A 13,674-nucleotide genomic window follows, 5' to 3' on the forward strand; every position below is an offset into this window, starting at 1 on the left:
GTACTTTAGGATTTTGGTTACCATAACAATATGATACAACTTTTATCATGACCATAAACCCAGCATTTCTAAAAATACCTTATTTCAACACTCAGGTTCTGGCAACATTAAAACTGAGCTCTCTCACAGCACTACAGTAAAGAGTGCAGCCAAGTGCTCCGCCAGGAGAAAAAACGGTGTGGACAAATTAAGCCAGAAAAACTAAGAACAAAAGATGACAATATACTTAGGAATAAGAGATTGGTTTAAAAAAATGCGTGTATGATTTCTCTTTATCACAATATAAATATCAAAAATATTATAATAGGTCCAGTCAATGTTTCAGCCCATTTCTGTGTTCTGTCTCACAGTAAAATTAAAGCATATGCTATGAGACTGAGGCACACATCTTCCTATGTGTAATCTATCACATATCCCAAACATCTTTAAGCCTCCTTTAAAGATCATAATATAAATATCCACAGATGAAGGGTTAATAAAAACACAGTACAATCTAGTATTGAAGACAACATGCTCTGGAATCAGAGACAGTGGATGCAAATCTTGGCTCTGCTTCCTATTAATTGTCTGACCTTGGTTCAATTACTTAACCTCTCTTTTTTTTTTCCACGCAATGTACTCTTCTGTAAAATGAAGAGCCTAATTATCGGGAGGGTTAAATGAGATAATCCAAATTCATTAAAGGATCACTGGGGCTGAAGCATTAAGATTAGATTATAGTGACTGGAGGGAGTAGAGAGTGTAAGTATGAAAACAGAGAACAGTTCACAGGCTACTGTGATGATCCAGGCACCAATGATGCTAATGTGGACCAGAGTGGTTATCGAGGAGATGTTCAAAAGTGATCAGAGTACCTACTCACATTTTTCTTTCTTGATATATATCTAATGAAATGGATCTAGGGAAATTTTTTTTCAGAGTTATATTGAATTTATAGATTAATCTCTTCCACTAGTGACTTTTCCCATCAAGGGACATGGTATATCTATTTATTCACATCTTCTTTTAGATTTTTCAGTAAGTTTTATACTTTCTTCATATAATTTTCCATATATGTTATAGGCTTTATTTCCATTCCTAGGAAACCACTTTGAGGCTATTATAAGAGCTTTCATTCCCCATTACATTTTCTCATTACATATTGTTGGTACATAAGAAGGCTATTAATACTTGTATATTATTTTTGAATCCAGCCAAGCAACTGCACTCTATTTTAGTTCCATTAGTTTGTCAGCTGATCACCTTTGTTTTGATTTAGATACCCATAAAAAAAAAAAAAAAAATTACCGTCCAGTCGATTCCAATTCATAGAGACCCTATAGAACAGAAAAGAACTGCCTCATGGTTTTCCAAGGAGCAGCTGGTGAATTTTAATTACAGTATAATTAGAAGACCTGCTTTAATGCTGGATCTTAAGTGTAAAAATGCCCTATGTTCACAAACCCTGAGTTTTAAATTAAGCAGCTTACTTGATACTGTAATTTCAGTTATTCTAATAAGAAACTGAAAATAAAATCACAGGGAGCATTTAATTTTAGAATACTTTGCAAATACCATTTTAGAAATTTTCTGAATGAAAAAATGGAGGTTAAAATTTCATAGGAACTAATCAATTTCCAGGGGCATTCATGGTTCCGTGGTAGGACCTTCCATTCAGGAGACCCAGGTTCAATTCCCAGCCAATGTGCCTCATACACAGCCACCACACACCTGTCAGTGGAGGCTATGATGCTCAACAGATTTCAGTAGAGCTTCCAGACTAAGACACAGCAGGAAGAGAAGCGTGCAGATCTCCTTTCAAAAAACCAGCCAGTGAAAACTCTATGACTCACAATGGTCCAATCCCATTTTGCACAGGGTCACCATGAGTCAGAGGCCAACCTGAAGGTAGCTAACAACAACCAATTTCTAATTCTTGGTTGTACTACTATTAATTTCTGTAATCCATATGCTTAAGTCAATTTTTAAATATTATAATTAGTAAGAATTATTTGCTAACAGATATAAAACATAAAATTTAAGAATTACAATATTTTTAATTTTTAAATAATACATCAAAAATTATGCTCATTTGACTTTTTAAAAAACTAATAAAATCTAGGTTATTACTCTTAAATGTCTTCAAAAAGACCCATATAAAATGTTGTACCTCAATGCTAGTTCAATAATTTTTATTTAACTTTTTAATAAGAGGAAAAAAAAAAGCTTGAAGAGGTTTTAACTTTTTAATAAGAGGAAAAAAAAAAGCTTGAAGAGGTATTTCTAAGAATGTATACTTTAAACTTTTGATAAATACTGCCAAAATGCCTCCTAAAAACATTGTACTTCCACCAACAGAGTATGAAAATGCCCATTTTCTCAGTCTTATCACCTTCAATAAGCTGATAAGGCAAAAGTTCTCATTGTTTCAATCTGCATTTCTCTGATAATTATTACTTTTCATATATTTACTTCTCATTTGCATTTCTTCTGTGAACTGTCTAAACATAAAGTGTCCACTTTTTACTGTCTCTTACTGATTTGCAGGTTTTTTTTTTTTTTTTTTAAAGAGAGATCTGTTTAATCTGATGAATGAAAAAGCCAATACTGAAAGGGGATTAACTAAATTTTGCAAGCTCTGGGTACCTCTGAAGGCAGGAGCCCTGGTGGTGCAATGGTTAAGTGATACAGCCGCTAACCAACAGGTTGGTAGTTTGAACCCACCATGGGAGAAAAACGTGGCAGTCTGCTTCCATAAAGGTCACAGCCTTGGAAACTCTATGGGGCAGTTCCACTCCGGCCTCCAGGGTGACTATGGGTCAGGATCGACTTGACAGCAACGGACTTGGGTTCTTTTTCTCGTTTGGCAGTTGTAATGGGTTCACTTGAAATTGAAACCCATGGTGCTTCCACCTTGACTTGCCTCTCCTTGCTGTGTGTGTCCAGTCACAGGGGAGGTTCAACTTCTGGGGAAGGTAGCAAACTGACCCCTGTGAAGCAGTAACTGCGAATCAGTCCACAGTACTCATGACCCTGTCCAAGAAACCTTCTTTATTTTCTTGTTTGTTTTTTTGGTTTTTTTGGAAATAATTTTAGGCTCATGAGAGGTTGCAAACATTGTACAGGGAGTTCCTGTGCACCCTTCACCCAGCTTCCCCAAAAGATAAAATCTCATGCAACCATAGCATATTATGAAAAAAAGGAAACCGACACTTGCTAGTTGGGATTGAATTGATTCTAACTCATGGAACCTTAAATATAACAGAACGAAATGTTTCCTGAACTAAGACATCTCCATGATATTTTTGATCTGTTTGAACCCATTATTGCGGCTATCGCGTCAATCCATTTCATTGAGTGCTTCCTTCATTTTCCCGGACGCTGTACTTTACCAAACATGTTGTCCCTTTGTATCAATTGATCTTTCTTGATGATGTGTCCAAAGTAAATCACCGGGGTCTCTCCAGCTTCGCATCTAAGGGGCATTCTTCTTGTATTTCTTCGAAGACTGATTTTTTCATTCTTTTCACAGTACACAATCCATTTAATATTCTTCACTAACACCACGTTTTGAATGCATCAATTCTTCTTCTGCCTTCCTTTTTTATTGTCCAGCTTTCACATGCAAATAAGGCAATCAAAAGCATCACGGATTCAGTCAGGCCCGCCTTGGAGGTCAAAGTGATACCTTTGCTTTACAAATAGTTTTAATTGACACAGGTACAATACTATTAACTAAAAGATGGACCTTATTTAGATTTCACTAGTCTTTACAAGTGCTGTTTTTGCGAGTAGGAGGTACACTGTTGTTGTTAGGTGCTGTCGAGTTGGTTCCGACTCATAGTGACCCTATGGCACAACAGAACGAAACACTGCCCGACCCTGCGCCATCCTTACAGTCGTTGTTATGCTTGAGCTCATTGTCGCAGCTGCTGTGTCAATCCACCTTGTTGAGGGTCTACCTCTTTTCCACTGCCCTGTACTCTGCCAAGCATGATGTCCTTCTCCAGGGACTGATCCCCCCTGACAACGTGTCCAAAGAATCTAAGACGCGGTCTCACCATCCTTGCTTCTAAGGAGCATTCTGGTTATACTTCTTCCAAGAGAGATTTGTTTGTTCTTTTGGCAGTCAACGGTATATTCAACATTCTTCGCCAACATCACAATTCAAAGGCGTCAATTCTTCTTCGTTCTTTCTTATTCATTGTCCAGCTTTCACATACACATTATGTGATTGAAAATACCAGGGCTTGAGTCAGGCGCACCTTAGTCTTCAGGGTGACACCTTCACTCTTCAACACTTTGAAGAGGTCCTTTGCAGCAGATTTGCCCAACGCAATGCGTCTTTTGATTTCTTGACTGCTGCTTCCACGGCTGTTGATTGTGGATTCAAGTAAAATGAAATCCTTGACAACGTCAATCTTTTCTCCATTTATCATGTTGTTCATTTCTCCAGTTGTGAAGATTTTTTGTTTTCTTTATGTTGAGGTGTAATCCATACTGAATGCTGCGGTCTTTGATCTTCATTAGGAAGTGTTTCAAGTCCTCTTCACATTCAGCAAGCAAGGTTGTGTCATCTGCATAATACAGGTTGTTAATGAATCTTCCACCAATCCTGATGCCCCGTTGTTCTGCATATAGACCAGATTCTCGGATTATCTGCTCAGCATACAGACTGAATAGGTATGGTGAAACAATACAACCTTGACACACACCTTTCCTGACTTCAAACCAATCAGTATCCCCTTGTTCAGTCTGAACAACTGCCTCTTTATCTGTGTAAAGGTTCCTCATGAGCACAATTAAATGTTCTGGAATTTCCATTCTTCGCAATGTTATCCATAATTTGTTATGATCCACACAGTCAAATGCCTTTGCATAGTCAATAAAACACAGGTAAACATCCTTCTGGTATTCTCTGCTTTCAGCCAGGATCCATTTCACATCAGCAATGATATCCCTGGTTCCACGTCCTCTTCTGAAGCTGGCCTGAATTTCTGGCAGTTCCCTGTCGATACACTGCTGCAGCCGTTTTTGAATGATCTTCAGCAAAATTTTGCTTGCCTGTGATATTAATGATACTGTTCCATAATTTCCACATTCGGCTGGATCACCTTTCTTGGGAATAGGCATAACTATGGGTCTCTTCCTGTCAGTTGGTCAGAAAGCTGTCTTCCATATTTCTTGGCACAGACAAGAGAGCACTTCCAGCACTGCATCTGTTTGCTGAAACATCTCAACTGATGTTCCATCAATTCCTGGAGGCTTCTTTTTCGCCAACGCCTTCAGAGCAGCTTAGACTTCTTCCTTCAGTACCATCGGTTCCTGATCATATGCCACCTCTTGAAATGGTTGAATAGCGACTAATTCTTTTTGGTATAATGACTCTGTGTATTCCTTCCATCTTCTTTTGACGCTTCCTGCGTTGTTTAATATATTCCCCCATAGAATCCTTCACTATTGCAACTCAAGCCTTGAATTTCTTCTTCAGTTCATTCAGCTTGAGAAACGCCAAGCGTGTTCTTCCCTTTTGGTTTTCCATCTCCAGCTCTTTGCACATGTCATTATAATGCTTTACTTTCTCTTCTCGAGTCGCCCTTTGAAATCTTCTGTTCAGTTCTTTTACTTCATCAATTCTTCCTTTTGCTTTAGCTGCTCGACATTCGAAAGCAAGTTTCAGAGTCTCCTCTGACATCCATCTTGGTCTTTTCTTTCTTTCCTGTCTTTTCAATGACCTCTTGCTTTCTTCATGGATGATGTCCTCAGTGTCATTCCACAACTCGTCTGGTCTTCGGTCACTAGTGTTCAATGCGTCAAATCTATTCTTCAGATGGTCTCTAAATTCAGGTGGGATATACTCATGGTCATATCTTGGCTCTCGCGGACTTGCTCTGATTTTCTTCAGTTTCAACTTGAACTTGCATATGAGCAATTGATGGTCTGTTCCATAGTCAGCCCCTGGCCTTGTCCTGACTGATGATATTGAGTTTTTCCATTGTCTCTTTCCACAGATGTAGTCAATTTGATTTCTGTGTGCTCCATCTGGTGAGGTCCATGTGTATAGTCGCCATTTATGTTGGTGAAAGAAGGGATTTGCGCTGAAGAAGTCATTGGTCTTACAAAATTCTATCATTCGATCTCTGGCATTGTTCCTATCACCAAGGCCATATTTTCCAACTACTGATCCTTTTTCTTTGTTTCCAACTTTCACGTTCCAATCACCAATAATTATTAATGCAACTTGATTACATGTTCGATCAATTTTAGACTGCAGCAGCTAATAAAAATCTTCTCTTTCTTCATCTCTGGCTCTAGTGGTTGGTGCATAAATCTGAATAACAGTCATATTAATTGGTCTTCCTTATAGGTGCATGGATATTATCCTATCACTGACAGCGTTGTATTTCAAGATAGATCTTGAACATTCTTTTTGACGATGAATGCAACACCATTGGAGGTATCTAAACCAAAACACAAACAAACCCATTGCCATTGAGTCGATTCCAACCCACAGTGACCCCAAAGTACAGAGCAAAACTGCCTCATAGGGCTTCCAAGGAGCAACTGGTGGACTCGAACTGCTGACCTTTTGGTTAGCAGCCATAGCTCTTAACACTAAGCCACCAGAGCTCTGGGGGAAATACAATCCTATGAAATATTTTATATACAGGTTTGTGTAGCTACCACAACAGAATTAGAACTCTTCTATCACCCCAAAGAAACTCCCTTGTACTAACTCTTTATAGTTACACCTTATTCCTAAACCTAAAACTACTGGCAACAAATGATCTGTTCTCCATTTATATATTCTGTCATTTCAAGAAAGTTTTATAAATGGAATTATACAATTTGTAACCATCTGGGATTGGGTTTTCCACTTGGTATAATGCCCATCCAACTTGTTACATGCATCAAAGGTTTGTTCTTTTTTATTGTTCAATCGTAGTCTATGGTATGGATATACCAGTTTATTTATCCAGTCACCCACTGAAAGAAACTTATGTTGTTTTCAGTTTTGAGCTATCACAAACAAAGCTTTTATGAACATTTGTGTGAACTTAAATTTTTATTTTTACGGCATGCATAGACAGGAGTATGACTGCTGAGTCATATGGCAAGTATATCTTTAACTTTATAAGGAACTGTAAATTGTTTTTCAGTGTCTGTACCATTTTGTATCACCATCAGTAATGAGAGTTGCAGTTTTTCTGCATCCTTATCGGTAGTTGGTATTGTCAATATTTTTATTTTAGCCATTCTAATATGTATCAACTGCTAACCAGGAAAGCTGGCAGTTCAAATCCACCAGCCACTCCTCGGAAACCCCATGAAACAGTTCCACTGTGTGCCACAGGATTTCCATGAGTCGGAATCCACTCAATGGCAACGGGCCTGGTTTTTCTCTTTTTTTGGTTTTTACTGTGCTTTAAGTGAAAGTTTACAAATCAAGTCAGTCTCTCACACAAAAACTTATATACACCTTGCTACATACTCCTAATCACGTTGTACAATTCTTTTATATGTTAAGGATAATTTGTCTATTACATATTTTTCAAATATTCCTCCACATTGCTACTTGCATTTTAACTTTTTCATGCAAAAATTAAAAATGTTATACAGTCAAATCTGGTAATATTTTCCTTTAGGGCATCTGGGCTCCCTGCTATCCTTTAAAACACATTAAAAATTCCCCTTAATCATTGTATTACGAAAAGACTTATGGTATGCATAGTAGTTAGTGATGCTTCAAACAATTTAACATTCAAATACTAAGTATAGAAGCATGTAGCTAAAAAAAGAAAAAAAATACAGGCATTTCATTTAAAAATTAAATGATTTAAGAAACACACCCAAACTTTTCAGCCATGGCTAACTGAGTTTCTCTTATGATCTCTCAGGTCCTTAGAATCTGGTTTTGAAAAAAGAAGTAAGACCTTTGTGAGTATGGCATCTTTTAGGATGACAGAATATAAAAGTTTTAAAACAATTAAACTCATTTACTCTACCCACTCAGTCTGGAAATTTCTTGACTATCTCTGGGAGATACAGTGATAGAACCCATTTCCAGTTCATTCTAAATTATTTCAAATTCTTTACCATGCTGAGACAAAAGCTGTCACCTTGCTCTATTGTTTATATTTATAATCTACACTTCAGAACAAGAGAAAATAAGTGTGCCACTTCTGAAAAGCAACCTCCTTTTAAGTATTTAAAGAATTTTCTTCAACCAGCATAACACTGATAGCAATACCAGGTAAAGACACCACAAAAAAGGAGAGTAGAGACCAATATCCCTAATAAACATAGATGTAAAAATCCTCAACAAAATTCTAGCCAAAAGAATTCAACAACATATCCAAAAAACAATTCACCAAGTGGGATTCATACCAGGTGTGCAAGGATGATTCAACATTAGAAAAACAATCAATGTTATCCATCACATAAATAAAAGACAAGAATCACATGATCTTATCAACTGATGCAGAAAAGGCTTCTGACAAAGTCCAACACCCATTCATGATGAAAACTCTCAGCAAAATAGGAATATAAAGGAAATTCCTCCACATAATAAAGGGCATTTATACAAACCCAACAGCCAGCATCATCATAAATGGGAAGGTCTGAAAGCATTCCCCCTGAGAACGGGAACCAGACAAGGATGCCCTTTATCACAACTCTTATTCAACATTGTGCTGGAGGTCCTAGCCAGAGGAATTAGGCTAGAAAAACAAAGGGAGTCCAGATTGGTAAGGAAGAAATAAAAGTATCTCTATTTGCAGATGACATAATCTTACACACGGAAAACCCTGAAGAATTATCAAAAAAACCACTGAAACTAAGAGTTCAGCAGAGTTTTCAGGATATAAGATAAACATACAAAAATCAGTAGGATTCCTCTACACCAACAAAGAGAAAGTTGAAGAGGAAATCACCAAATCAATACCATTTACAGTAGCCCTCAATTAGATAAAATACTTAGGAATAAATCTAACCAGACATGTAAAAGACCTATACGAAGAAAACTACAAGACACTACTGCAAAAAACCAAAAGAGACCTACGTAAGTGGAAAAACACACCTTGCTCATGGATACGAAGACTCAACATTGTGAAAAAGTCAATTCTACCCAAAGCGATCTACAGATAAAATGCAATCCCAATCCAAATTCCAAGAATATTTTTTAATGTGATGGAGAAACAAATCACCAACTTCGTATGGAAAGAGAAGAGGCCCCAGATAAGTAAAGCATTACTGAAGAAGAAGAACAAAGTGGGAAGGGTCATACTACCTTATTTTAGAACCTATTACATTGCTACTGTAGTCAGAACAGCCTGGTACTGCTACAACAACAAATACATAGACCAGTGGAAAAGAATTGAGAATCCAGGTGTAAATTCATCCACCCATGAGCAGCTGAAACTTGACAAAGGCCCAAAGCCCATTAAACGGGGAAAAGAAAGTCTCCTTAAGTAATGGTGTTGGCATAACTGGACATCATCTGCAAAGAAATGAAACAAGACCCACAGATCACACCATGCACAAGAACTAACTTAAAATGGATCAAAGACCTAAATCTAAAATCTAAAATGATAAAGATCATGGAAGAAAAAATAGGGACAACACTAGGAGCCCTAATACATGAAAACAAAACATTATTAACAATGCACAAATACCAGAAGAGAAACTAGATAACTGGGAGCTCCTAAAAATCAAACACTTATGGTCATCAAAAGACTTCACCAAAGGAGTAAACAGACAACCTACGGGCTGGGAAGAAAAGTTTAGACTACAACATTCCTGATCAGGGTCTAATGTCTAAAATCTACAAGATACTGGAAAACCTCAACAACAGAAAGACAAACAACCCAATTAAAAAATGGGCAAAGGATATGAACAGGCACTTCACTAAAGAAGACATTCAGGGGACTAACAGATACATGAGGAAATGCTCACTATCATTAGCCATTAGAGAAGTGCAAAGCAAAACTACAATGAGATTCCATCTCACTCCAACAAAAAAGTGCAAAGCAAAACTACAATGAGATTCCATCTCACTCCAACAAAGCTGGCATTAATCCAAAAAAACACAAAATAATAAATGTTCGAGAGGATATGAAGAGACTGGAACACTTATACACTGCTGGTGAGAATGTAAAATGGTACAACAACTACGAAAATCCATTTAGTGCTTCCTTAAAAAGCTAGAAATGGAAGTACCATTCGATCCAGAAATCCCATTCCTTGGAATATATCCTAGAGAAATAAGAGCTGTCACATGAATAGATATATGTACACCCATGTTCACTGCATCACTGTTCACAATAGCAAAAAGACTGAAACAACCTAGATGCCCATCAATGGATGAATGAATGAACATATACTACACAATGATAAAGAACAACAATGAATCCATGAAGCAGCTCATAACATGGATGAATCTGGAAGACATTATGCTGAGTGAAATTAGTTGCAAAAGGACAAATATTGTATGAGACCACTATTATAAGAACTTGAAAAAAAGTTTAAACACACAGAAGAAAACATTGTTTGATGGTTACGAGGGTAGGAAGGGAGGAAGAGGGTTATTCACTAACTAGATAAAAGAGATAGTAGACAAGAATTATCTTAGGTGAAGAGCCTAAGATACACACAATACAGGGGAAGTCAGTCCAACTGGACTAAACCAAAAGCTAAGAAGTTTCTTTCCTGAATACAACTAAACACTCTGAGGGACAGAGTAGCAGGGGTGGGGCTCTGGGGACCATGGTTTCAGGGGACATCTAAGTCAAGTGACATAACAAAGTTTATTAAGAAAATGTTCTGCATCCCACTTTGGTGAGTGGCCTCTTGGGTCTGAAAAGCTACCCAGCGGCCATCAAAGATGCATCAGTTAGTCCCAACGCACCTAGAGCAAAAGAGAATGAAGAACACCAAAGACACAAGGAAAATATTAGCCAAGAAACAAAAAGGGCCACATAAACCAGAGACTCCATCAGCCTGAGACCAGAAGAACTGGACAGTGCCCAGCTACCATCAATGATCACCCTGACAGGAAACACAACAGAGTTCCCTGACGAACAGGGAAAAAGTGGGGTTCAGAACTCAAATTCTAGGAAAAAGACCAGACTTAATGGACTAAGACTGGAGGAACTCCCTGAAGACATGATCCCCGGACTCTCTGTTATCACAGAACTAAAACCATTCCCAAAGCCAACTCTTCAGACAAAGATTAAATTGATACTCATGAAGTGTGCTTCTCAGTTCAAGTAGATACTTGAGACTAAATGGGAACGTCATGTCTGGAGGGGAGATGAGACTGCAGAAAGGGACAGGAGCTGGCTGAGTGGACACCAGAAATCTGGGGTGGAAAGGAGACTGTGCTGACCTAAGGATAGCAATTAGGGTCACATAACACTGTGTGTATAAACTTTTCTATGAGAAACTAACTTGAGCTGTAAACTTTCACTTAAAAAAAAAAAAAGAATTTTCTTCAAGTTTGACAATTCTTCCCTTACTGCACTACTTCGATGTAAATATTTTTTTATATTTCTAATTGTCTCAACCAGACTATGTACTCCATAAAGACAGGGTAAATATCTTTTAATTATATTCATAGTAATTTAAAAAAAGTCCCTTATTGATTAAAGATTTTACTGATTGAAGATACAGCCAAGAAACAAGCATGGGTAGGAGCAAAATCAGATTTCTGAAGTACCTATATTAGCAATTTTCTAAAGGTAGAAGGAGGTGGGGATAATGGGGTAGCTTAGAACCTCCATTTAAGAGCCAGTACTGTCACTGATGGGGGTGTACTGCATCCCTTGGGGATGCTGAAGAGCCCTTGCGTAGCACAGTTAATGCATTCAGCTGCTAACTAAAAGGCTGAGGTTCAAGTCTACCCAGAGGCACCGTGGAAGAAAGGCCTAGTGCTATTCTAAAAAATTAGCCGCTGAAAACCCTATGGAGCACAGTTCTACTCTTGACATACTTAGGGTCACCCAATTGCAACTAGTAGGAGTGCTGAGGCAAAAACAAAAGGCTGAGAACTACATTCAGATCCTTTATGGCAAATCTCCTATTCTTAAAAAAAAAAAAAGGAAGAAATTTACTTGGCATTTAAAAATACTAGAATTTTTACCACCTACTTGGAACCAAAATACTTACTTTACTGTGGCACTCAGAAGGAAATTCAGCTGTGGCATTAACAGATTGTCTGGGGCTGCCAGATAACGATCAAATTGAACCTTAATAAACAGAGAAATGCAAACCATAAAGTACATATATTTGCTAACAAACATCTCTTTTAAGTGTTAAATCTTAGAAAAAAAGAATTACACAATCTAAATAACTAGTTCTTTGTGTTCTAAATGGGTCTTTTTCTTGGATATCCTAACTAAAACTTTCTAAAACTGTCAACTTGTTAATACAGTCAGTATTAGCAATATTTACTTATAAAAATGCCAAATCCAAACCTTACTATTAATCTCCCTCATCAAGTTTTTGAGTAATACCGACAGAAAATCAAGTCATCAGATTTGAAGTCTACCTTACTTCCTTGCATCCGCTGGTTTTGTTCTTTTGTTCATTCATTCATTCATTCATTCAACTAATACTCAGTAGAGTACCTACCAGGTGAAAGGTACTGTGTTAGGCAATAAGAATATAATGATGAGCAAAAGAACTACAGTCCCTAGCTTCATAGAGCTTATGGTCTACTGAGAGACATATTAAAACAATGACAATATAAATATATAATTACAAAATGCGATAACTGCTATGAAGGAAAAAAATCAAGGTACATGTATGCATGCTGCATAACATCTGTTCAGGCAACATCCAACCGTACATACATCTGTGGTCCCATAAAGTTATGATAATATAGAGTTCAGAAATCCCAATCAGAGAACCTGACATAGTGGACATACTTTGCTAAGTACCATAGATACTACCTGTCTTTCACTAGTTCTCAGGGTCCCGGGTCCCTGGAGCAGCACGGAAAAGGGACAACGCCCATCCATGACTGCATGTCTCACTGTGCTCGCCTCAGGTAGTTACCACGCAGATGCTCCAGAGACACCAAGGGGGATGCCCTGCGAGGCCACTGCCCCACTCAGCCAGGGTGTCCTGCACGTCAAGCTGGGCCCAAGACTGCCGCTCCTCCCATGGTGACAGCCACAAAGCAGTGCAGGCTGCTGTGGTGGTGGGAGGAGGAGGAGGAAAGGCAACAGAGGGAGGAAGCAAAGGTGAAGGAGGGGAAGGCAGGGCGGAAAGAGTTTCAAATTCAGTGGTGAGGCAGGGAAGAGAAAAGGGAGCTGACGGCATGCTTGGAGGCTGCTGCTGGACAGCGAGTATGCACTGCAGCAGGGGACAGGTGTGGAGCTCAGGGACTGAGACAGCAGCAATGGAGCCAAAGTCTTTGTACAGTCTCTCAGCATGGTGGCAGCAGCACAGGTCCTGGGCTTGCCCAGTGACTGTCCTACAGGCTTCTCTCCTGTATGTAATGTGGTGTTTGCACAATGTCCAAATCACATAATATCCTATTTCACAGAACCTATTGTGGACATTAAGCAACGCACACATGTACTATAAAAGCATGTATCGGGGCACATGACCTAGGCTGTGGGTTTTGCAAAAGCATTTGTGAGGAAAGGACATTTGCGGTAAGATCTTAGAGATGGACAGACATTAACTGGG

The 13,674-nt window shown here is 38.4% G+C and overlaps 1 protein-coding gene across 10 annotated transcripts in view; it reads right to left on the reverse strand.

The window, feature by feature from the left end:
- Positions 1–13,674, reverse strand: part of COG6 (component of oligomeric golgi complex 6) — a 170,569-nt gene that overhangs the window by 26,372 nt on the left and 130,523 nt on the right. For 7 of the 10 annotated variants that reach the window (XM_064270197.1, XM_064270199.1, XM_064270204.1 and 4 more), the window contains one exon: positions 12,145–12,224. The exons of 1 other annotated variant lie outside the window; for it this stretch is intronic. In XM_064270197.1, the coding sequence (XP_064126267.1) occupies positions 12,145–12,224 (80 nt within the window). Of the gene's footprint in view, positions 1–4,714; positions 6,441–7,866; positions 7,889–12,144; positions 12,225–13,674 lie in introns of those variants that run through there. 2 more of the 10 variants (XM_064270198.1, XM_064270201.1) reach the window with 2 other exon arrangements.

This window comes from Loxodonta africana, chromosome 17 (genome assembly GCF_030014295.1).
Source record: "Loxodonta africana isolate mLoxAfr1 chromosome 17, mLoxAfr1.hap2, whole genome shotgun sequence".
In the NCBI taxonomy this organism is placed as follows: Eukaryota; Metazoa; Chordata; class Mammalia; order Proboscidea; family Elephantidae; genus Loxodonta; species Loxodonta africana.